This window comes from Opisthocomus hoazin, chromosome 3 (genome assembly GCF_030867145.1).
Source record: "Opisthocomus hoazin isolate bOpiHoa1 chromosome 3, bOpiHoa1.hap1, whole genome shotgun sequence".
Classification (NCBI taxonomy): domain Eukaryota; kingdom Metazoa; phylum Chordata; class Aves; order Opisthocomiformes; family Opisthocomidae; genus Opisthocomus; species Opisthocomus hoazin.
The window spans coordinates 26,942,864-26,966,865 of record NC_134416.1 but is presented as its reverse complement, the minus strand read 5'-3'; the positions used below and the strand labels follow the sequence as shown (position 1 = coordinate 26,966,865).

General features: G+C 42.0%; 3 protein-coding genes and 1 non-coding gene across 5 annotated transcripts in view; 2 read left to right on the top strand and 2 right to left on the bottom strand.

The window, feature by feature from the left end:
* MATN2 (matrilin 2) overlaps positions 1 to 16,423 on the top strand; it is a 78,535-nt gene extending 62,112 nt beyond the window's left edge. The window contains exons 15-27 of one of the 2 annotated variants that reach the window (XM_075415811.1): positions 581 to 703; positions 798 to 920; positions 1,015 to 1,137; positions 1,314 to 1,436; positions 1,632 to 1,754; positions 1,896 to 2,018; positions 2,180 to 2,302; positions 5,207 to 5,620; positions 8,395 to 8,547; positions 12,632 to 12,703; positions 13,272 to 13,382; positions 13,618 to 13,713; positions 16,096 to 16,423. In XM_075415811.1, the coding sequence (XP_075271926.1) occupies positions 581 to 703; positions 798 to 920; positions 1,015 to 1,137; positions 1,314 to 1,436; positions 1,632 to 1,754; positions 1,896 to 2,018; positions 2,180 to 2,302; positions 5,207 to 5,620; positions 8,395 to 8,547; positions 12,632 to 12,703; positions 13,272 to 13,382; positions 13,618 to 13,713; positions 16,096 to 16,148 (1,760 nt within the window). In that variant the 3' untranslated portion in view covers positions 16,149 to 16,423. The remainder of the gene's footprint in view (positions 1 to 580; positions 704 to 797; positions 921 to 1,014; positions 1,138 to 1,313; positions 1,437 to 1,631; positions 1,755 to 1,895; positions 2,019 to 2,179; positions 2,303 to 5,206; positions 5,621 to 8,394; positions 8,548 to 12,631; positions 12,704 to 13,271; positions 13,383 to 13,617; positions 13,714 to 16,095) is intronic. The other variant, XM_075415812.1, reaches the window with a different exon arrangement.
* Positions 16,424 to 17,970: 1,547 nt separating this feature from the next.
* On the bottom strand, positions 17,971 to 21,991 carry RPL30 (ribosomal protein L30). Its single transcript, XM_075415813.1, has 5 exons — positions 21,884 to 21,991; positions 21,748 to 21,792; positions 20,636 to 20,781; positions 19,376 to 19,506; positions 17,971 to 18,138 (listed from the first exon to the last, which is right to left on the bottom strand). The coding sequence occupies exons 2-5, from the start codon at positions 21,766 to 21,768 to the stop codon at positions 18,089 to 18,091; spliced, it is 348 nt and encodes a 115-aa protein (XP_075271928.1). The 5' UTR covers positions 21,769 to 21,792; positions 21,884 to 21,991; the 3' UTR covers positions 17,971 to 18,088.
* Positions 18,370 to 18,504, bottom strand: LOC142360945 (small nucleolar RNA SNORA72). Its single transcript, XR_012763549.1, has one exon. It is a non-coding gene; the product is annotated as a small nucleolar RNA SNORA72 (small nucleolar RNA).
* The window catches only part of LOC142360934 (syntabulin-like), a 25,373-nt gene continuing 23,272 nt past the window's right edge, over positions 21,902 to 24,002 (top strand). The window contains exon 1 of the mRNA XM_075417251.1: positions 21,902 to 22,025. Coding sequence (XP_075273366.1) covers positions 21,902 to 22,025 — 124 coding nt within the window. The remainder of the gene's footprint in view (positions 22,026 to 24,002) is intronic.

Sequence of the window (24,002 nt, the reverse complement as noted above, 5' to 3'; positions counted from 1 at the left end):
TCCACTTTCTTCTATACTTGCTCCCCATCTGTCCTTCTTGCAGAGGTTTTAACCAACTGGTTTTAACATTGCAGTCATGCAAATACATCAATTTTCAGCAAAACCAGTCAGATTTTATTTATCCTTTTAAATGAGTAGTTCCTATTCTTCTGGGGTTTGTTTATGCAGACACTTGGCATTGATGTAAGGATGTTAAATAATTATTTTGCTTCATGTCCTGTGGTACTTTGCTTAGTTTTGTTTTTACCAGCATGAATTTGTGCTAAATGACTCTACTAAATTATTCCCTCTTTTCACTCTTGCTGCTCTTAAAGTCCTCCTCCTTCATCTGGTCAGATTAATCCTAAAGTGATTTATTGTCAATGGGAGACCACCGAAACCATGCAGTGCTTTCTGCTCAGATGGTAAAGAACTCATGCTCAATGTAACTTAAGGTGTCTGTCATTTAACTAGCCAGAGATTTGCTTTCAGTTTGCAGGCTTCCATCTTTCGTTGCTCATGGGATTACCCCCCCAGTCTTTGTATTTATAAAAAAAGTTTAACTAGCAAACCACATTAAATATTATCTAACTATTCCCAGGCAAGGATATTTGCAAATCAGTCAACCACGGCTGTGAACATTATTGTGTTAACACTGGTGATTCATTTGTTTGTAAGTGTCAGGATGGATTCCTGCTAAGAGAAGATGGAAAAACATGCAAAAGTAAGCAGTCTGATATTTATCAGCATACTTTTTATCTACAGCTCATGCTTGTGTAGAAGTGCATTAACCAGCAAGAGCTGTCATCTGTTTTCAGATAAAGATCTTTGCAAATCAGTCAACCATGGCTGTGAACATGTTTGTGTTAATACGGATGATTCTTATATCTGCAAATGCCATGATGGGTTCCTACTGAGAGAAGATGGAAAAACCTGCAGAAGTAAGTAGCATGATAACTTACTTAATTTGATGAGTTACACATATAATCGAGGCCTGCGCTGATGTACGTGGACTACTAACTCTTCTGTTGGCAGACAAGGATGTTTGCAATTCAGTCAGCCATGGCTGTGAACAAGTTTGTGTGAATACTGAGGATTCCTACATCTGCAAGTGTCGTGAAAAATTCATACTGAAGGAAGATGGAAAGACATGCAGATGTGAGTAGCCTGAGCTGAGTAGGTTTTTATTTGAGGCTTTTAAGTGTTGTAGCTGCGAGTGTTTGCACATGTGTATGTTTATTTGTGATTTCCAACTATTTGAGCTGATTAATAAAGGACATTATCTCCCCCTAACGAACCTCACCTCACCTCACGAACTCCATCCCTCTTCTCAGATAAAGATGTTTGCAACTCAGTTGACCATGGCTGTGAACATGTTTGTGTTAATACTGATGATTCCTATATCTGCAAGTGTCGTGAGGACTTCATACTGAGGGAAGACGGGAAAACTTGTAGAAGTGAGTTGTTTAATCTTTGTCTTGTACTTCCTGATCTGTTAATGAAACACATTATGCAACAGTAGTGTGTTATTTGTGTCTTCAGTATGGAAGCAACTTCATGGAAGTGAGCTCCTTCATGGAAGATTATTGCCATAATTTTTACAAGTTATTTACCTAGCTAACTGTGCTAAATATAATTTTCATTATTCCAAGGTAAAAATATCTGCAAAACAGTCAACCATAGTTGTGAACATGTCTGTGTTCCAACTGGCGATTCATACACGTGTCAGTGTCACAAGGGATTTGTACTGAGGCGGGACAGGAAAACATGCAGGAGTGAGTAGCTGAAACTTTTATGGGGAATATGCCTTTTCTGTCATAAAAGAAATAACAGACTTGATTTTACTCAAAGCTTGTTCATGTCAGTTTTGCATTTGAGAAATGTTCTAATAAGGAAATTCTCTTAACAATTCTCAGATAAAGACCTGTGTAAATCCATTGACCATGGCTGTGAACATGTGTGCATTAATAATAACAATTCATACAGCTGTCAGTGCCATGAGGGTTTTGTCCTGCGACAAGACGGGAAAACATGTCGAAGTAAGTAACTGAATATGTCTGTCAGCCACTCTTCTCTGGCATTGCTACATAAACAAAGATGTTATACTGCTTTGTCATACCGTGTTCAATATCATATTTGGAGTCTTTGAATTTATAAATATGTTATATAGAATACATATAAGTATTCCAGTTTTTCCTAGGTAAAGATGTCTGCAAATCAGTTGCCCATGGTTGTGAACATATTTGTGTTAATAATGACGATTCATACATCTGCAAATGCCAGGAGGGATATGTACTAAAAGAGGATCAGAAAACGTGCAGAAGTAAGTACATTTTAATTAGAAAGCATTTGTTTCTTTGATTTCTAAAATTACTTGACCTCACTTCAAAAAATGCTTCTCTTCAAAAAAACGCCTCACTTCAAAACAGAAAATATTTGAAAGCCCAGAGCCTATATGAGTGTGATGGAAAATGTCTTGAACATTTAACTTGATGCTCTTGTAAGCAAAAAAAATAACAAATTGGTGCAGTTGTTTTGGTATAGTATCAACTATGATTATAATTCTTTCCAAACATCAGGAAAAAAGCCAAAGTGAAATCTTATTATCAAGGAGCGTGAACTTTAATCAGATTCATATACTGTTAAGCTTTTGTCTTTATATACTCCATTTTAAAGTATCATTAATTCTATCTGCTTATCTTCTAACATGACATGCTTAGAGTATGATGTGCATTTATCTCATCACCCCTTAATATTTGGAGGAGAAACTCTTCTACTGCAACTCAGTAAAAACATTTGTTCTGCAAAAATAAATGCCTTAGTTGGGGAGACTATTATTACAAAAAGAATGGTAACATGTTCGTGGCTGATCTCTATCCTAACTAAAACCATTCACCATGAACTGCTGCCCTGTCTTGACTTACGCAATGATACTGTGGTAGTTCTGATATTCATATTCATTGCATTTCCATCGCCTTAGTACGTGTGACACAACTTTTCCTCAGATGGCTGCAGAAAGGAATTCTTGGACAGCAGTAAAATAGAGCTATTGTCTAAGAAGAAAAGCCCAAGCTTTAAAGCTGAAAGTTCCTTATTCCTACACTGACTTGGTAACAGACATCTTCAGTAATTTCTGCAGTCTAAGCAGAAATAAATTTGGCAAGAACGTATGTGGAGTTCTCTTTTGTGGGACATCTACTCTGATAACTTTCACTCCGAGGTATCTAAAGATCCCAAATCCTCACTTAATGCCCTCCAGACAGTCACCTTCAGGATCTGTTAGTCTAGTCTGCGGTCAGCTTAAATAGTAAGAAGTGTTACAGACCTTTCCAGTTACCCTGTACAGTACACAGACTTCTCAAAATCTTACAAACCACAGGAAAAATAGCATTGCTGGTTTCTGTGATAGAAGGCAGAGACATACAGCACTTGTAGCAGCTTTGAGAAGTGATCTAGTTCACTGCATATGCTTGAGGCAGAATCAGACCGTGCATGTATATATCTCCAATAATATCTGATAGAAGTTTCAGTAATGTTTCAAAAACTCTTTAATAACAGAGTATGATTTCAGTGTCCCCAGTAGTCTGTTTTCATGCTATACTTTTATAATTTTTTTTTTTTTGCCTAACAAGCAACTATCTTTACAGCAGATGAAGCCATTTGCTACCTTTTCTAGTCACACAAAACGACTGCTTTATTGTCTTGTTTAAAATAATCCCCTTCTACATCGTGGAAGGGTGTTATCATGCTTCATATTCATCTTTCCTTAAGCAAACAAATTCTGCTCCTTCAAGCTTTCTTTATCTGGCATTTGTAAATATCTCATTGTTCTTGCTGTGAAACTCAGGACTCTCCAATTTGTTTTTAAGGGAGATACCCAAAGCTTTGCACTGTATTCATCTGAGACTTAGAAACTACTGAACATAGCTGCACAGCACAGTTCTCTCTTGTATTGTGCTTACAGCATTCTTACTCTACAGACGTCAGAGATGAGTGGAGGTCAAAGATCGTTTGGTCCAGACTAAGATACAAATCTTACATTCCTTAGTATAGCAAATTCTCCCTGAAAGTTACATTGATCAAATAGGAGCTGAGCATCTCTGCGACCAGCCCCTTGCACAAAGCTCACTAGTCTATGCCTGCTGGAGTAAATTGCTTTCCAGAGTAAAAAAACACCTGGCAGAGCCAGTCCGCAGCTTTGAAGACATTCTCCAGTCCCTAAATTCCCTAACCTTGTAATGGATACAGGGTGCCTACAAACTGCTTTGATTTTTGCATGTGCACTTGCCAAAATGTATGAACACTCCAAATTTATCAGTATCCTGGATTCTCTCCCAGCTTTAATGGGTAAACCAGAAAAGGTTAATTACAGAAACGCATAAGCCTTCTAATTACAAGATTTTTAGAGAGTTACAAGCAAAGAAAGGTACATAAGCAATTCTGATCCATGCTGGGAACATTTCTAGCATTTAGTCTCTCACCTATAGTTTTTTAGCTGTTTTTCTGCCACTAGAGGTTTAAGTTTGTGCTATAAAAACACACCAATTGTCTGAATTTTGTCCAAACTTGAACCTCATCCTAAGCTGTAGGGCAGGCTACCTAACCCTTGTCTTCTCATGCAGCCTTCCCCAAGCTCTTTGGCTTTTGTCTCACTGTTCCCTGCCACTCTAAATATAACTCCTAGATTTTCACCTTATATATAAGTGTGGCTTCACCAACTAATTTCTTTGTATCACCTTTACCTTTTTGCTACTTCTGCAACACAAATGCAGCTCAAATAATTATCTTCCATGTCTTTCAGCACTGGTCATCTGCACAAACATAAAGTTAGCAAACTGGCCTATCCCTGGAAGAAAACGATGGCAACTCTGTCTCTATATCCTAGCTATGTTCCTCAGTTATACAGTTCTCTCCACTTAATCACAGTCAGTCTTCAAATTTTCTGGTTGTTGCTGTATTTTTAAGAGTTGTAGTATTCTGCAAAGCAGTATGTCTCAGTAAGTATTCACTGTGATTGTATTTTTGTTAAACTTGTGGTCATAGGCACACTCTTAACTTTTGATATAGACTGTACGCACCGTCTTTAGACATGCTGGCGAAGTTGGATGAGCCAGGAACAAGGTGCTTTGGGTCATCTCTGAGTTTATGCAGTCCCTGGGTATCTAGGTCCCTTTTTCAGCTTTGTGGAGTTTTTCATGATCTGAACACTCTGCTGCTTATTTCACAGCATGCACTGAAGGCCCAGTTGACCTGGTGTTTGTGATTGATGGATCCAAAAGTCTCGGAGAGGATAATTTTGAAATTGTAAAACAATTTGTCTCGGGAGTCTTGGATTCACTTGAGATTTCACCCAAAGCTGCTCGAGTTGGTCTGCTTCAGTATTCCACTGAAGTCCGCACAGAGTTTACGTTAAGGCAGTTCAGCTCAGCCAAAGACATGAAGAAAGCTGTATCGCAAATGAAGTACATGGGGCGAGGTTCCATGACAGGACTGGCTCTGAAGCAAATGTTTGAGAGAAGTTTCACAGAAACGGAAGGAGCAAGACCACTTTCAGCAAATGTCCCTCGAATCTCCATCGTGTTTACGGATGGACGAGCCCAAGATGAAGTCTCCGAATGGGCTGCTAGAGCAAAGCGAAATGGTAAGTGGAATGTTTTTGACTCATTCTAAAAGGCAAATATTGCTAGAAATAAGATGTGGTAATAGTATGGATGTGCTACCGTGTGTGGTAATCAAGAGAGCATTTGCCGTAGCAGTCTGGCGACTGCAGTGACCACTGCAGCAGAACATCAGATCTTTGGTGTTCACAGGAGCCTTTGCTACAAGGCATGTATGTCATCCCTAGAGTGGGACCCACGATGAGTGTTTCACCACTGGGGTTCTGTGCCATCCGCAGGCGGTGGCACTGCCCACCTGGTATGCCAAGCAGTAACCTGAACCTATCCACTGAGGGCGCGCATTTGACAGAGATTTGGCAACACTGGAAACTTCATTAAAAATTCTAAGAAAACAATAAAAAAAAACCCCAACCTGTCTCTTCAAAATACAGAAATCTATCCTCCTGAGAAATACTCTGGTAATAATGGGTTATGTTATATTTTTATGTATATTCTGTATTTTCAACCAATTTTATAGTGCTAACGATGTTCTGGAAGGAAAATGGGTCCTCCTTTTGAAAGGATATAGCTGTAGCTGTTTTCTGTTGTTCTATTTTCTGTGTGCCTTGTCAGGTGATAGTTCATGCTGAAATGTAACTGAAAACTTGTATTTTATAACATAAAATATGTCTGGGGCAGAAATCCTGTAGGACATCTGCACCAGAAACTTTTCAGCTGTTCAGCAGCATTAACTGAAAATTTTCAAAACTTTTCAAGAAATCAAAAGATACCTTTTTTCTTTGCAAAACGTTTTCTGAGAAACTACTTTAAGAACCGTGGCTGATAGCTCACAAGACAGAGAAAATAGCCAGGCTTTAATAGATGCTGCATCTTTCAGAATTAGATTTAGAAGATCTTTTTTCTTGTTTTACTGACTTGATAGAACAGTCATGACTTGATTCATGATTAGCATAGCCCTGGTCAGGACTGATGCCTCTCTGTAAGGAGAACAACTAAAACATCCAAGGATGTGAGAAGAGCATGCGCTAACGAGGGTGCTTGTACAATGAAATATAAACAAAGTGGGTTTTAAAATATTAAAAACAAAATGAAAGATTTATATAGGGACTAATATAATAGGGACTAATTAGGGACAAGATTATATATTAGGGACATGGTTTAATGGTGGAATTGACAGTTGACAGTGTTAGGTTAATGGCTGGACTTGATGATCGTCACTGTCTCCTCCAACCTAAATGATTCTATGATTCTATAAGTCTATGTGCAAACTTGGGAAAGTACATGGAGGATTTACAGGACTGAAGAAGGAAAGAAGTACAAGCCAACCTTGCTTACTCGCTGAATGAAACCTCCGTTCTGGACTGCTTACACTGATACTTGTAATGCTACAAGCCAAATCCATCCCCTGTGTAATTGCAGCATAGGCAATGTAGTAATGCTGAATACGAAATTGGCCTTGAATGCTTTATCACTGATATCTCCAAGTCTTTAAAAAGCAACAGACCTCAGCATGACTGGTCCATTCATTAAATTGGATCAGCTTCTGGTGAACGTTTTACTTTCCTTAGTAAAGTGCAATGGTAGGCAGATCCATGACAAAAAGTAAGGAGATGCTTACGTTAAATGTTAGAGTTGGAAAAATGCATATTTTATGATGTTATCAGGCCCAGGATTCCTCAGCAAAAAAGGTTAAAGTTGCAATTCGGTGAGTGTGTAGCTGTTATTACCCTGTGATAATAAAGAGATAGCAAACCTCCTCACCCTAAGTTTTATCTGAAACCAACCAGCTGAGAAGGCAGCTTCCGCTCTTGAATCTTGTAAAAGAGCTATGAAGCTAATAGCTGTATTATGAACCACAAAATCAGTACTAGTTGTGGGCACTTTCTAAACCAGAACTGATGTAAAGAGAAATGTTGTATCAGATCATATGTTCACAAGAATAAAAAAAAATCCGCGATTAACTGCTGAAAAGGGGGATATCAAAGATCACTATGTTTTGTATTCATTACTTGTTTAAAACCTGTCCAGTGAGTGGGTTGTGAACCACTTCCTCTTCCATGCTTTCAGAGGACACTGTAAATCCTCATTTACTTTCTCCCTAGCACCTCTGCTGGGGAAATGCCTGTCCCGAGCATCCCTATTGTTAGGCTCTTTCCCTTCTAGCCCCACAAATCATTTCTTTTCCCCCGTTCTTACCCTTGTAGATCTGTGTGCCTTTGCAGTGCCTCCCAGCCCACTAGTGTCCTTCAGAGCACAAGAATCTAGTCTCAGTGTGCTCTGAGGATTTCAGTGAAACACTAAGTATTTATATTTTTCTAAAAAAATTACTGCCATCTTTTCAGGATTCTGCCCCATTTGCTAACATATAACAGGTCTTCCCATCAAACCAGTAATTAGCTTTATTGCACCCACCCTACGTACACGGACACACACAAAACAGGACCTTTGAGTACAACTGCGAGGCTGACTCGTGTGATTCTTTTGGATTTGCAAGAGTTTTGCAGTACTCTTTCTGGGTTCATTTACTGTCAGTACTGGCCAGGCAACTGCCATCTCTCTAACTCAAAAACTATCTGTTAAATTACAGCAAAGCTGGGAGTTTCTACACATCTCTCAATAACTAAAGCATATGAAGCCTGTTCAAAACCGACTTTGAAGTTACACAGCATATAAAGCTTTTGTGCTCTCCCTGTCTCTCTCTCTCTCAAATGACTAATGCTCATATTTTCCTTTCATGGAAGAACAAGGGTTTAGAACTGCTGATGTAATAATTATGTGTAATTTCTTTTGAACCTAGGTATAATTATCTATGCCATTGGAATAGGAAAAGCAATTGAGGAAGAACTGCTAGAAATTGCTTCTGAGCCATCATATAAACATCTCTTCTATGCTGAGGATTTCACAGCTATGGAGGACATAAGTGAAGAGCTAAGAGTCCAAATCTGTGAAGGTAACAGTATTCTACTTTCACTGAGACAGAATAGGAATGAATGCTTATAGATGTTTTTTGCAGGCCTAAAAGGACAACTGGTGCCATAGATCATTGGTGTCAGACACTGCAAGATATACGTCACGCACAATAATTTTTCTGCCCTTTAATATGTGAGGAATATATACCCTTAATCAATCACCAGGTAAAGGAATATAATAATTGTCTTTCCTTTATTTTCATAAAAATTGCATAAAATGTACAATTCTGTGCCCAGAAGAATCAATTGCTCCCTCCCCTTTTTTTCTGTACAGTTAAGTCAGCCATGTACCGAACCCCACCCCATCAAAGAAGCATGATCTACTTCATTAGGAATGTGGGAAAATAATCAGGGATTTGTAATGTCTTAATAAGAATAAAAAATTACTCTTAAGACCAGTGGCAAAAACCTAAACCACAGCAAAACAAAACACCAAGAGCTATTGTGCTTATTTACAGAAGACTAAATATAGTTCAGTGAACACACATTCGCAGCTACAAAGAGTGGATCTCGGTTAGGCATAAGCTTCAAGTTCTGCTCCACAAATGTGGAAGGTTTGTTCCAGAGAGCATCCTTCCTCACTCTGGCACAAACAGCCTCTATATAAACATCCCCAGATGAAGTTTTGCAAGGGGAAGGGGGAACAGGAGCTGGAACAAAAGCTGTTGAGCCAGAGAGAGGACTCCCACTCACACATTCCCAGGACTCTATTATTTGTACATTCAAACTGGTACCTGAAGCAAAATTCAGAAACGTCACTGTGAATAACATTAGTCATAGCCCTAGAATTGTGCAAGATGATTTAATTTTTACCAGCTTTTATTTGGTTGTTTTTCTTGGGACTAAATGCAAACAGGTTTTATTCTCTTCTTTAATGTTACTGTGTAAAATTGGCTAGCAAGAGGGAGTGAATTTCCTCCTAACAGATGTTAAGGAAAAATCTGGGAATGCTTCCTAGATTGTATATTCTCTGTGCTTCTCTCAGTCCTAAGAAGTCCTAGTTCCATCTTTCTGAAATACAAAATACTGTAACATGAAACCAAGTCTGTTCAATTAACCTTCTTATTAGGCAGATAATCTGCTGATGACAGGATGTCATCTTAAAAGCTTGGAGAGACGCCAAAGCCAAAACAATAATTCTCTCTCATTAGCAATCCCCAGAGCTCGGTGATGGAAATGCATCCTTCGGGTACCCACAGCGGTGTTTAGCAACCGTGATTTTCTGTCTTTTAACTACATTACTAACCATATCAAAAATAAGTAAATCCTGCCCCTTTGTGGCAGTTGCTAGACTACACCTCTAGTCACTGGGCAGAGCTGGTGCCTCTCAGCTCCTCCTCTCTCAGCAACAGGCAATGCCTCACACCTGTGAACTGAGGACTGACCCAGCCTTGTTTTTCTGGACACTCCAGGACTACCTGTTGCTCATCAGCTCGCTCCACCAGAAGTCCTGCCCCCAGGCCTGTTACACAAGCTGAAAGTTCTTTTTAATTTTCTCTCCTCTGTTTTGGTTTACAGCCTAAATTTTTTCCCTCTTTTGCAAAAGCAGTAATTTTATTTTTACTCCAGCCTTGGTCCTTGGCTGAGGACTTCTGAGGCTCCAGCCTGCGAGGGTAGTGGGAGACCCTCTAAACCTCATGGACTGGGCTGACAAAGCCTCTCATACACAGCCCCAGCTGTGGATGGGCTGCATGCTTCCAAGTAAAGCAGAAGCCCTCCGAATCTCTTTTTGGGGTAAGGATTTTTCCTTTTATTCTGCAAGAAAGCATCAGCCTTATAGAATAGCTGCTGATTACTATTAATTATTCTTGATGACTAGTAGTAAAATAAGAAAAAAAAAAAGTGGTTTGCTCTTTTGCCTCTTACCAAGAGGAATTCAGTCGTAAGTTTCTTCTCATTCATTGTCTTGGTTAATGCTCATTTCTCATCTGACTGGAAGCACTAACAAGGCTACAGCAATATCATACATAATATGCACTTATGATTGCCTCTTCACCCCTGTTCTGAGCATGTGCATTACAGGAGCCTTTAATTACATTGTCACATACTATTTTTGTCACAAGACCCCAGCCCTGATCAGATGACAGTACTCAGCAGCCTGCTGGTTAACATTCTGTTCTTCCAAATTGTGGATCAATATCACTGCTGCAAATAGTCAGCCATTGCTTTTGAAGATGCACTTTTCCGAAGACACTTTCCCACAAGCTTTTTCTAACAAAATACTTAGATTTTGTTACAAAAGAGAACACTAAAAACAAACACCCAACTTTAGCATTGTGCTCCAACAAATTTGAGCATTTACGTTCACTGCACTGACTTCACTGCACTGACTTCACCAAGGGACTCAGATGGGGTCAGCAGCCTCTATTGCTACTTCTCCAATTATTCACAGCATTACAGAGGTGCTGAGATCGGAAATCTTTGTGCCCAAACCAGTTTCTGAAGCCTGAAGATGAGTTTCAGAAATGCCCAATTCCCATCCCAAACTGAAGACCTTCTGCCACGCCTCTACTAGGGTTATCTATCAGTCTTCTCTCCTATGCTTACATCTGAATCCTAATTACTTGTTTATACCAGCCCAGTGCCTACAGCTCAGACTTTTCAGGTCAGTTCCTCCACCCTTCCTAGATAGCCTCCTCAGCCTACAGCTCTTAAATGACTTCTAGAGCACGTCATTACTTAGGGTTAAACAGTCAAGGTTCATCTGTTTCTTCCCTCCTACACTGGAAATCTCACCATCCTTGTTCCCAGTTGTTCATTCTTCGGCTAGACTCCTCACCTGTTTGTCTCATTGCTTACCTCGTGATCTCAGCCCACACCTCTCTGCCCTGAACTCTTCTTCATAATGTGTTCCTTCCACCAGCTGGTTCCCACGCAGACTTTTTGATATACAATAAATATTGTAGTTCTGCCCACTGAACTCTGGTCTTCCTACTCAGCCACTCACCTCTGTTCATTCTCTGTTCCTCATGCTCAGTCATTCCAGCCCCCACCCAGAGGGTCTCACCTCCTTCCCAGTGCAACTTAGCACAGCTGCGTATTATTGTGCATCTGTTAAAACTCAGTAGACCAAGAGATCCCAACAGCTGTAACAAACCTGTGGGGCTCAGAAGCATCTTGCACCTCCCTATTGCGCCTTTGTGGCCTATCAGGAGAGTCTGCACCATCACCTCTTACCCTCATGCATTCGCTTCCAGCAACGGAACTCCGGGTATACTCACAGGGAGGGAGGCCCAGATGCTCCATCCACGCCCCCAGCATAGTTGATCAAGTTGTGCAGCTGTTAAATGTATGTTCTTCAGCTCATCTGCACCATTACGGGCTCCACAGTTAACTGAAGGCAAAACATTTATTTTCTAGAAAAGAACCTATTGTTAAGGAACCAAAGCTGCCTCTGCATTACCCTCTTGTGGCAAGAAAGAGGTAGTGCACAGAACGACTCGAGGTGATTATACCTACATATAAAATAGGTTTCCATTTCTCTCCAGACACCCTTTGGCTAAGAAGATGGAGTCTGAAATAAACTCCTAGATTTTAAAGGCTGTGCTTTATGAATTAGAAACTTGTATTTTTGCTTATAACTGTAGCGCATCAAAAACTCTACTGCGCCCTTCTCACTTAAAACACTCCCAACTCCCTGACCAATGTTTCCCATTATAAAGGAGAAAACTGAAGGAGAGTTAAGAAATTTCTTCCTTTTCCAAGCAGTTTTTATTCTTACTCAGTTCACCCCAAAGGACTGATGGATGACAGCGAAAAACACAGGAATTTTCACTAAAGGATACAAAGTATATTGCTATCATCTCAGATTGCTTCACTACTATTAGTCTATTAGTAAAGTGCTTCCGGTTGTGGAAGACAGTAAGTCCGAGTTGAAGGGTGAGTCCTGGAGTTTCCATCAGCACTGGACCTCTTTTGAACTGCACAGGTACGAGGCATTCTTCGCATGTTATGAGAGACAAACACTGAGTTACTGGTAACAAACATTGCCATTTCTAGAGAATGTGAACATTTTTATTTGCTCCTTTTGTGATCTCATTTCCTTTGGCAATTTCTTTCCACCAGCCTTGAGAGAGTCAGCTCACCAGCAGGATCCATCGCCCGGGAGGCTTCATAACACTGGTCCACTGCCTTCAGGTTGGCTGTTTTAACTCAAGTGTCCTGCTGTCTCCCCAGATCATTGCTAAGCTGCCTCTTCATGCCACCTTCCATAGAGAACCCTAACAATTCACCTATGGGAGAATTGTTTATCCCATCCCTCTTCCAACCTCCCTCCAAACCACCCTCCTTTCTGCAATTCAGATCTGCTTTGTACAAACAATTTGCGATTCACTGTAACACACACGGCTGCATGCTTCTTACACCATCCAAATGAATTACTTCATGGGGAAACTTGTATTTCAACACTGTGCTTGATATTTTAAAGCATGTTCAGCTTTCAATCACTTCTGTTTCTCACAGGAACCTTCAAAACTCCCTTTCAGTTCTGCAACCCACAACTTAAATCATGTATACAGTAAATACAGCCTAACAGCTCGGTTCCTTCACATCTTTGTATTCCTAGTCCTCTCCATGAATGATCCTCACTGCAATCAGTGAGATTACTCACTAATTAAGGAGAACTCTGTGCATGTGAGTAGAAAACAATACTGTGTAATTAAGTGAAGTGGGTTTGATTTTTAGACTTTTGGGGGGTTTCCTGCAGGACCTGAATCAACCACAATAGCCATCACAGATGTCATTGCCTGTCCCAATCTTGCAATACACCACAAGTATCTCTTTGAAGACAGTCACACTCACTCAGCAAGAACAACAGGTAACCTTTGTTTAGAATAATCCAGACTACTCTTTGAATATATAGGCCTATGCATTGTGCACTGTTTTCCAGTATTTACAAAATTCGCCCCAGAGCATTCCTTTGGATGTTGACCTGTTCTGCGAACAGGAAGCTGTATTAAACCTGCTCTGCATTTATAAGTCCTCATCATTTCCTCCCCCATCCCATTTGATTTATTCAGCATTTAGCCTGTGCTTCACTATTTGTTTTTCAGCAAAAGCTTCAAAAGATAAAGACCAGTGCAAATGTGAAAACCTTGTGACATTCCAGAACTATGCAACCAGTGAAGTAAGAAAACTCACCCAGCGACATATCCTTTCAGAATATTGTTTCTTACATGTAAGACAAGGAGGGCAGGTTAAAAGAAATGGTAATTATAATGCATCAAGTCCGTATCTCAAATCAACCTACTGTAATGAAAAGCTAGACTACTTAACAGATAATGTTAATCTCCAAGACGCAAGACTTTTAAGACTTGAAATCTGCCTCTCCTTCATAGGAGGGACCAAAATATTAATAAGGATCTTAATTTTTAATAATCCCTAACAGTATACACCTTCAGGGACAGCAAAGAAATCACTAGTCAAATTCAAGACTAACACTCTTTGCTTTGGGTTATTTCTTCAGATGGTATCAAAATAGCATTTAATGAATACAGGAGTCAGAATACAGGAGATGTTTCCTTTCTGAACTGTTTGGTGAAGCACCAGATGCTGCGAGTCATTTATAATAATAGTCCAAATGAAGAGGAATTTAGAGGACTGAGGTCTGATCCATTTTGCACAAACAAATACGCAGATAAAAACTGGTTAAGTGCAGATCAGTAGCTTCCCCCCGCTCCCCCCTACGTTAGTCTGTCTTTTCAAGGGAGCTGTTAGTACAGTAGCCTTTACACCATCTGTAACATCCACCAGATGCCTCAGGGGACAACAGCAGCAAATTGGCAATACAACTTTCTGCAATATTTTGCATCATGCAGTATTTATGCAGCAAATTCCTGTTTTCTTCATGAAAGCTGCTTCTACCTCATCAAATAAACAGTAAGAAGCCATCACATCTTCTATATAAGTTTTGTGACTGTGTGCAAATCAACAGGCACTTCTTTTCTGCACAGAAGAGCGCAGTGATACCAACAGCCCCTAACTGTGTACTTGCTAGACAAGAAAGGCTTCTGTGGAGGTAACTGTGTGTCCACAGTCAGGCTGCCAGAGCCCTCGGCGGTCGTGGCAGCAGGCAAGACCATGGAGGGCTCTGTTAACCCGATGCAAAATATTGCCTACCAGTTCAGACTTCACCTCCAGCTATTCTGTGTAACTGCAACAGCCAGCCTCACTCTCTCCACCTTCCCAAGTGAATCTGTCAGCAGGCAGCTCAAGGAATCGTGTTCTGATCACTTGATTAAGTTTTTCCATGCAAAGTAGAATTACTTCATAAAGGGGGAGAAAGCTATCGCATAAGATTATTGCTAGGTGCTTCAAATGCTCATCAACATTTATACTTGTCTGAAGAGACTTCTCCAAAGTCTCCACATGACTTCTGAGAAAAATCTCTAGGTCATTTCCCACACCCATGAAAGTGTTATCCAGACACACACAGTTCCAACCTAGATGCTGACAAGAAAGCAGACCACTCCCGCCCCCTTCAGCAGAAGCCTTAGCCTCTCTACTGTAATCTCCTGCAGCTGTGCTGTGAGGAACGCCGAGCTTACCTAGAATCAAAGAAAACAGAGCTTAGCAACACGTGTTTTTTTGCTTTACAAAGTGAGCAGGCAACCCTGCAATTTTTAGAGTCCGAGAAGGACTCAAGGTGATGGAAAAGTTGCTGACACTGAGCCAGAGACCTACACATTTTGATAGGAACAGTGCCACGCACTTCCACAAAGCACTCACTGTGCAACCACTGCTTTGAACAGAGCAAGAACTATCCAGCTTCCTCTCCATTACAAATATTTCTCTGCCTTATCTGAAGAGCAGCTCAGGTACCAAGTGATATAGTAGTTGATAACCGCCGAAGACTGCTGGCCAGTTCCCATCCCAGGATCTAGAGGCAGAAGGAGAACTGGCTACAAAACTAGCTCCAGTTACAGAATATAAATTTAGAGGGACCAATCCAAACTGTTGATGATTTGTAGCCAACTACACTTAACTTTTTCTATCAGTAGATGAATGCAGTTTCTACTGCTTGAGCTTTGCCTCTGTAAATGCTTGAGAAACATTCATGATGCATGGAAAGCAGCTCAGATGTATGGCAGAGTTGAGGAATTATCAAACATAAACCCGATGTACAGGCAGGCAAGTCCCCCCAGAAGCGGGAGTCCCACTCTTTCTCCCTACTAGCAAGAGGATGAAACACTGTTTACACAGCATAACTAGGATAAATATTTAGCTTCCCCCTAAAATACAAGGGAATGGCCAGTTTTCAGAACCACCAGCCTTCTTAGTAAGCTGCAGCCTGAACTCCATGTTGAGGTATGCCTGTTAATGAATGGGGCTTCACATAGGTTTCTAAACTCAGCTGATGACAGAAGAATAAGAAATTACAGGGGTATTTTATATCAGAAACTACTGGGAGTCAAAGACAGTAACAAAGAGGAGAAACAAGAGCAAGTTTATGGACCGCAGCAATCAGACAGCAGACACATTTTCTAATAACGCATGCAATCAGTAGCTCTCTTTCCTTAACTTTTGTCTACTAGAAGAAATGACGAAGAGAATGGAAGACTTGGAAAACAGGCTAAAATACTGATCAAAGTTTAAAGTGTATACTACACTGTATATTTATACATACAAACTTGTCAGAGCTATTTTCTTAAACTGGTTCAAAGTAAAATAACAGATCCTGGTGTCTGAAGTTGAAAAGATTATTTTGGATCCCTGCATCTATATACTGTGTGTTCTGTCTTGCATTGATTGCAAATTAAGAAATATTGAAAGTTTTATATACAGAAACAATTTAGTAACTAGCAAAAATTCTAATTAAGCAGAACTAAACAACTGAAATAAGCTATGCAAAATAATAAAATGCTGTTATTTTCTGAAATGAAACCTCCATGTTTTGAAGTACTTTTAGGGTACGAAATTATTTGGCTTGTTTTTCTGTATTTCCCTCTTCCACTCACTCTTCGCAATATTTTAAGCACCCTATGTGTGTAGATATATATACTTCTATACATACATACATATATAAAAACAGAACAAGTGGGACAGCATTTACAGCAATTAGGTTTCATGTATTCTTTAACCAAGAGTACACTAGTGAATCAGTTGGAAGAAAGAATGAAAGTTTACACATCTGTGTTGAAACTGTGATGAAAGTAAATGAGCAAAGTGGGAAGTCTGCTGGATTATCAGGGTATCACTAACTGAAGTTTCAAGTACTTTTTCTCTTACCACATCCAGACCACGTAACTTCTCCCTACTGTTCCTCAGCCAGCATTCAGTGATTCTCTAACTTTCCTAAATGGAACTATTTTAATTATGAAACCATTCTTTGGGCAATACAACTAGTTGCACGCCTGTTTGTCAAACACTAAGATACAAATGAAGACAGCAGATTGCTTCCAGCCATTCTGGCTAACTGAAGTGCCTTGAAGTTTTACTCCTTCCCCCTGGCAGCAACAGCACTCTTCTGCTAGCTTTAGTTTCACACTAACAGGAGTACCTAAACTATCTCGAACTGATCCAAATCTGTGGTTTAACAGGCAGGCACCAGCACTTCCTCCTTTGCACTGACACATGTTGGTTTGCCTCTTTACTATCTCCAAATGGAAATACACAACCTCATCCATTCTACACCAGAAGCAGAAGCAGTGGCAGCAGAACTAGATGAAGTGATCTCAGATAAGCCAGTAAGCGTGAATGGAGACGTAATGGCAAGCTTGAAAAGGTACCCTGCGCTTTGGCATACTTTGGCAAACAGAATGCAAGTTCTGCAAGGATACCAGTGCATCCTGATTTTCATTAGGTCTTTCTTTTACCGCACGTCAGCAAAGCACCAGCACCTCAGTTAATAATCACTAGTAATAAGAAACACCCTGCAGTCATGTTCTCGCACAAAACAGGCACAAATCCGTAAGATACCAATGTCTTCAGCAATAGTAACTTGAGAACACCAACTCATCTGTCTCTTAACGTAACATCTTCAAAAAACTTTAAATACTTATTTAAAATCAGCTTTCAGAAGTTAACTGGTATCTTACTGAAAGTATGATGCTACACATTAAGTCTAGCAGCTATCCTATTTGACACATATATTCTCCTGGAATAAAAAAAGACAAAGGGGATAACCTGCATTAGTACTTTGTAATTGACTTGGTAAAAATAGTGTGAATTTTAGTGTAAGTAAACCCTTTGGAGTCTGTTACTGTATCTCGCATTATGACTTGTTTTTGCACTAGCACTCCAAAAACCAAAAACTAAGGAAGCCCTAGCCTCTTGGGATTTGGCACCATACTTGCCACGATCAAGTCTTACTCCACTTACCTTTCAAGATCCACAACTTCTAGAGAAAGAAACAGGCAAGTCTGGTCCTGTGAAGGTTATTTCTAACAGAACAGGAAACACAGCAGTGGTAATGAATCTTCATTTATATAGTTTGTTCCCTAAAACCAGCACAGGTATAATACAAATTTTTCTTAAAATGGATCTGTAACCAGTTTTATTGTAGAAATAACACCTTTACAGCATTTACTTCTCACTGGTTTGTTCTGGCATGCTTCTAATGATGTCAGAGTCACCTGTAAAATGAAAACATATTGTTACAAGACGACCCACAGCAAGATCTGTTTTCAGGAATAAGCCAAAAAGTTAAAAAAAACCACAACACACTGATTCTACAAATACAAAACAACTTAAAAGCTATACAGTCTGTTCAGAAAAAAGCCAGTAATTTTCATGGCTTGATAAAAAAAAAGTGCTTTCAACTGTATTTTGCTAATCCATACGCAGTATTGTTATGATAATTATGTACATGTCACTAGCATTTACAAAGCCAGTACTAGAGCAACAATCTAGTCCTGGAGGACACAATGCATAGTTTTAATATAGCGAATGTCTAGCCTCCCCTGATCACGAAAATATCAGGACAGCGAGAATATTCGCATTACATTACATAACAGTAAGATTTACTTGCAGTTCCCTAGCTTACAGTTAGCCACCCTGCCCAAAATCAAGTAACATTTCGAAACTTAAATTTACAGCTTGTATTTGAATACAAGCAAGCTAAATAAAGTTTTCTTAAGAAACAGCAAATTCAAGTCAATGTTACTTGGAGAACATTCAGCAAAAGTGATTGCAAAAATCATTAAATCCACGTGTATGCATTTTGGTCAACAAACAGAATGAAAGACTGATTCTTCTCTTAGAAGATTTCTGAAAGAGGATGAGAAGTCACCCAATTAGCAGTCTGTATGAGGAACCTGAGCAACTCTCTGGGACAGAGTGCTACCAAGCCATAGTAATCACACACAGATTTACAGTTTTAAAATGTTTAATATAGTTTTCAACCCTGGAATAGTATCCACCTGCACAGAAGTTATTTTTCTAAATATCATTCTGGGAAGCAGGACAACTCACAACCCTTTGTTGAAGAACAGTCAAACAAGGTTGATGCACACAGCATCTTGCACCAGCTCACACTCTAGCTGATGGGCTCACAAACAAGTACCACGAAGTTGCTTCCCAGCCACTGACACCTCACTACAGACCGACAGGTAGACAAAACGCTCGCTCACAGGGTTTAGCAGTAATAGGAGCTACGCGCAAACATAAGCGGTGGTAATTCCAGGTTCTAAGAACCCAGGACTCACAAAAGAACAGCATCTTGGGTCAGGGAAAATTATGAGTTAAACCTGACAGAAAAGTACAGCACAGTATGTCATTAGCCCGTTACTCGCTCAGTGCTGCTACTCACAGGTGAACGGAGGAACCACTGACACATACCCACTGGGTCACTACCCTAGGAGAGAGACGTACCTGGGTCGATGATAGCCAGTGTGCACACTCTGTAGTATTTTCCACACGCTGTGCCCAATTCAATGTTGTTGCCGCTGTAATGATGGACGCCAGTCTTGGCAAGCATAGCGTAGTACTCAATCTCTGATTTTCTGAAATTCAAGAAGTAGGTGTTACTGTACTGACAAACAATTCTGACTAATACAGCGAGAGCAGCTTCAACTCCAGTCACTTAGACCTTACAGTTTTCCTCCCACCCAGAAAAAACACATCTGTTCCTTGCCAGACAACATGACTACCGTATTCACTACTGTCTTGTGGCTCAGGAACCCTTTTCCAGAAGTACGCTGAGGGTACATAATGGCAAACCCACTTCTGGAGCGCAAATCTTTGAGGTTGCTCCTACACACGCTCACGTCTATGGGAAAGAATGGGATTCAGGACTTCCAGAAGGTTGTAGGAGATAAGCCAAATTACATAAATGACGACCCATACAAATGCTGGTACCCAGCGGCCAGATGCTGAACAGAGATCTGGCTGCTGCTAGCTGTGAAAGAAATTAGTTTTCTTACAAAAAGAGTCAATCCATATTCCACTCTCTTCTGACTTCCACTGGGAGATTCTACTGGTCAACACTGTTCCTCAAGCACTTCTGGGATCCCCACTAACATGCTGCCCGCTTAACAGTTCTGCCATTTCTCAAGTATCTAATTCTGGGTTTCGGCATTTACAGTCTCCGAATCTGTCAATATCCCATGAAGACAAAAAAGGACCAGAAATTCAACAAGGAAAATGTCAGGAAGTCAGTAAAGATTTCATTCTCAAAAAAAAAGCAACTTCATTGGCCAGGAACCCAGATTTATAACTTAGCTGGACAGCAAATTCTCTGTGCTTCAAGTATTTTAAATCAGTGTCAATTACTAGTTTTCCTACCTGTACAATTATTTTCCAATATACTGCTTCAAAAAAACAGAGGAATTCAGCCCCACTATACTATTCATTAATGCTACCAGTGTGAAAAGCTTACAGTATCTTCATTAGTGCAAACTCTTTGAATTGAAAAGCTAGAATTAGAATGTGTTGGGAAGCATTTCTACGCATCCAGACCTGAAATCGTTATACACCAAACAAAGCATCGCTTTTATTTCACAGCGCTCTGAAGTATGACAAAGTATTTGCACTAATAATTCACTGTAGCAATAAACATGAAGTACAGGCTCTATTTGTACAAAGAACCTCTCTTAGTTTTAAAAAGAATTGTTTCTTCATACATCTGCTTACCTCAAAGCAGGACAGTTGTTGGCTAGGATGACCAGCTTGGCTTTGCCCTGCCGAATCATTTTCAGAGTCTGTTTGTATCCTAGCACATATTTACCACTTTTCATAACCAGCTGAAGCCTAGAGTTTATGGACTCTAGGGACTTTTTCTGAAAAAGATGCCGAAAAGCATTATCACATGTTACTTTAAATTTTTCAAAATGGCACAGAACGTAATGAAACTGCTGCCCAGGGAAGTGGTGGAGTCCCCGTTCCTGGAAGTGTTCAAAAAATGTGTAGATGTGGCACTCCAGGACATGGTTTAGCAGGCATGGTGGTGCTGGGCTGACGGCTGCATTTAGATCTTAAGAGGTATTTTCCAACCTTAATGATTCTATAAAATTAAGAAATTCCAAATACAATTTCCCTATAACTTACAATGTGGAATAAAAAAGCCAGCCTACCACATGAATACGAGATAACTTGTGGATAAGGAGGCTGCCGATATTATGTTCACCCAACTTCTTAAAAATACGTCTTACCCACGTATCTTACAGTAGGAAAATACATCTTAACACATTTTTGCTGCTGTCTACGCTGATCAGTAACGTCCGGGTGTATCTGACAGGCCTTTACAAAAGTTCAGCCAGAAGTAAATAGTCAAGCCCTTGCAAACCTCAGCCGGGCTTGGAGCAGGTCTCTCCCCAGGGCGCACCGGCTAGCAGAAGCAAGCAATCAGACGCAATACGAGCTATTGCTCCAGGAGGAGAGTGCGCTGCGTACGACAACAGGTTCAGCGCACCTGCAAGGACCACTGCCACCGCCTAACAGGAAACCCACCCTTGCCAGAGCCGCTCTAAGAGAAAGGCAAGCACCGGGCGGGAAGCGCCCCCCCCGCGCTGGGAGCTGGGCCCCAGCTGCCCCCTCCTCCGGCCGGCGCAGGGGCCCCGCAGGCAGCCGGCGACGCGGACCGAGGGCACGGCAGCCGGCGGGAGGCGGCCGCGGCCCCAGCGCTGAGGGCCGCGTCCTGGGCCCCCACCGTCGTGCCCCGCCGCGGGGGTCCCGCCCGCCCCCGCCGCCCCGTCCCGTGCAGCGCCGCGGCCACGTGAAGGCGGCGCGGCCCGCTCCCCACTCACCGTCTTCTTGGCGGCCACCATGTTTCTGCCTGGCTCGGGCGGTAGCTGGAAGACAGGGGTGAACGGGGGAAGGCGTTAGCACCCGGCGGCGGCCCCCCCGCGTCTGCCCGCGCCGCCCCGGCCCAGCCCCACTCACCGGAGACGCGCCGCCAAGATGGCCGGGCAGCCAGAAAGGGCCGAGCTCCCACAAGGCATCGCGGATACCCCCGCCGCCTCTCGCGAGAGCCGCGAGCAGCCCCTCCGCCCGCCAACGCGCCTGCGCCCAACCACCCGTGGCCGTGTGGGGACGCCAACATGGCGGCGGGGGGTGGCGGAGGACGGCAGGGGGCGCTGTGGCGCTTCCTCCCCGCGCCCCAGCACTCGGGGGAGGCGGAGCCGTGCTCGAGGGCACCCTGCCAACCTCCGCCTAGTTTAGGGGAGAAGGCGATGCTTTCCTTAAGGGTTTATAAAACCACTTCTTTCCAGTGATGTGGTTAAAAGAGGAAGAAAAAACCCCTGCATTTCCTAAATAACTTTCTGACAGACACTTTGGTCATTGGACCCCAAATTCTGTCCCTAAATTTGAGTGGAATAAGGATCTGCGGGGGGGGGGGAAATCATGCAGAAATGGGAATTGCCTCTCACCCCCCCCCCCTCCCCCCTCAATCTCCCTTCTGTGGCCGTGAAGGCCTCTCTTGGGGGTCGGTAGTCCATAAAATGTCCCGTATAAAGGTAAAGGGCCAGTGCAAGTCAGGTGAAAGCAACGCTGGAAGGAAGAAAAGGCTTTGGACCCACTAAAATTCCTTAATATTATACAGCCACTGTTTTGTTGAAAATCAGAAGCTGGGAGTGGATGGGTACTTAAAATGCAGGTGTTTGAGAATTAAAGCACAGGGGAAGGAAGGCACCTCAGGCAGAGTTTGGCACCCAGGTGTAACCAAGGTGATGGAATCAGCTGACCATAAACATGAACAGCGCTGCTGTGTTTCTGGTACAGCCCGACCCACCTGGGCATTAGGTCTGGGAACAGAGGGTCTAGTCTCATGGTAACCATTAACGCTAACCATAGTGGGTAATTGTGTTTTTGTCAAGAGAAATGATGGAGCGTGGTTCTGTGAAGCGGACTGAAGAAACTGCCCAGGACTGCCAAGCTTGCGAGCCTAGTGCGTAAAAGGTAATTCCGGCAGGGGGAGATCGCGACCACCGACTCACTGACCCCCTGCTCAAGTAATGCCACCTCCTCAAAAAGGAACAATGGAAGAGGGTGACTGAGTCTGCACAACAATTTACTTAAGAAGCGAGAAAAGTTTACAGCAATCGCCAAAGAGAATAATACTGAGTATGCATGAATAAAATAAATATGTATATTTTTGATCTATATAAACTGCATGGAAATGGTATGAGGTGTGCACGTTCGGTGGAATTATCCCCCATGCATCCAGCACAGCAACAAAGAATGCCTGCCTTTTAACACTAACATTGGTGTTACGAGGTTTTATTCCCGGATTTTCGGTGACACAGGCACCGTCCTCAGGGGATGCTGGGCTCCCCTCCACAACAAGCCCGTGATTCAGCAGAAATAAAAGAAGGGAAGGGAAGCAGGAGACCACGTCTCCATCTCCAACAAACAGATCTCAAGATGGAGGAATCCGGGGAGCAGCTGGCAGCCTTGGGAAAAGCAGCATTACTTCTCCCAGCACAAACAGCAGGCACCGTGGCCACATCCAGCCCTTCTGCCTGCCCCACCGGCCACGCTCAGCCAGGAACATGAGCTCCTTCACGGGCTGAGTTGGGTGTGGCTCTGGCTCAGGGGCTCTGCAGGCTGGTGCTCTGTTTGGCAGTGGAGATGAGCATACTGGGAATGGAGAGGACGTGGGGGAAGCAGGGCTGCTCCTGCCTTGCTGCTTCTCCCACCCTGGCATTATTCTGTGCTCGCCTAGTGAGAGGGAAGGGTCAGGGCTTCTAACAGGGAGGGAGATAATTCAAATCTGGAGAGCAGCGGTCTTAAAGGAGGTCTCTTACCACCTTTCCCCCCCTAAAATGCTGATAAGGTTGTGTATGAAAGCACCAGTTAGAGACACGAGTTAGGAAAATGAGAGCACTATGAGAAAATCACTGGTGGACCATTGACCTGTCCCAAAAATTGGAGAGCAACTTCATCATTTGGGCCTGGAGAAATGTGAAACCAGCTCGGTGTATCTGAGTAATTCTAAATGATCTAGAAGATGGAAAATATCTAAGATCTTAAATAAGCCTTGTTTTCTTTGAGTCTGGAC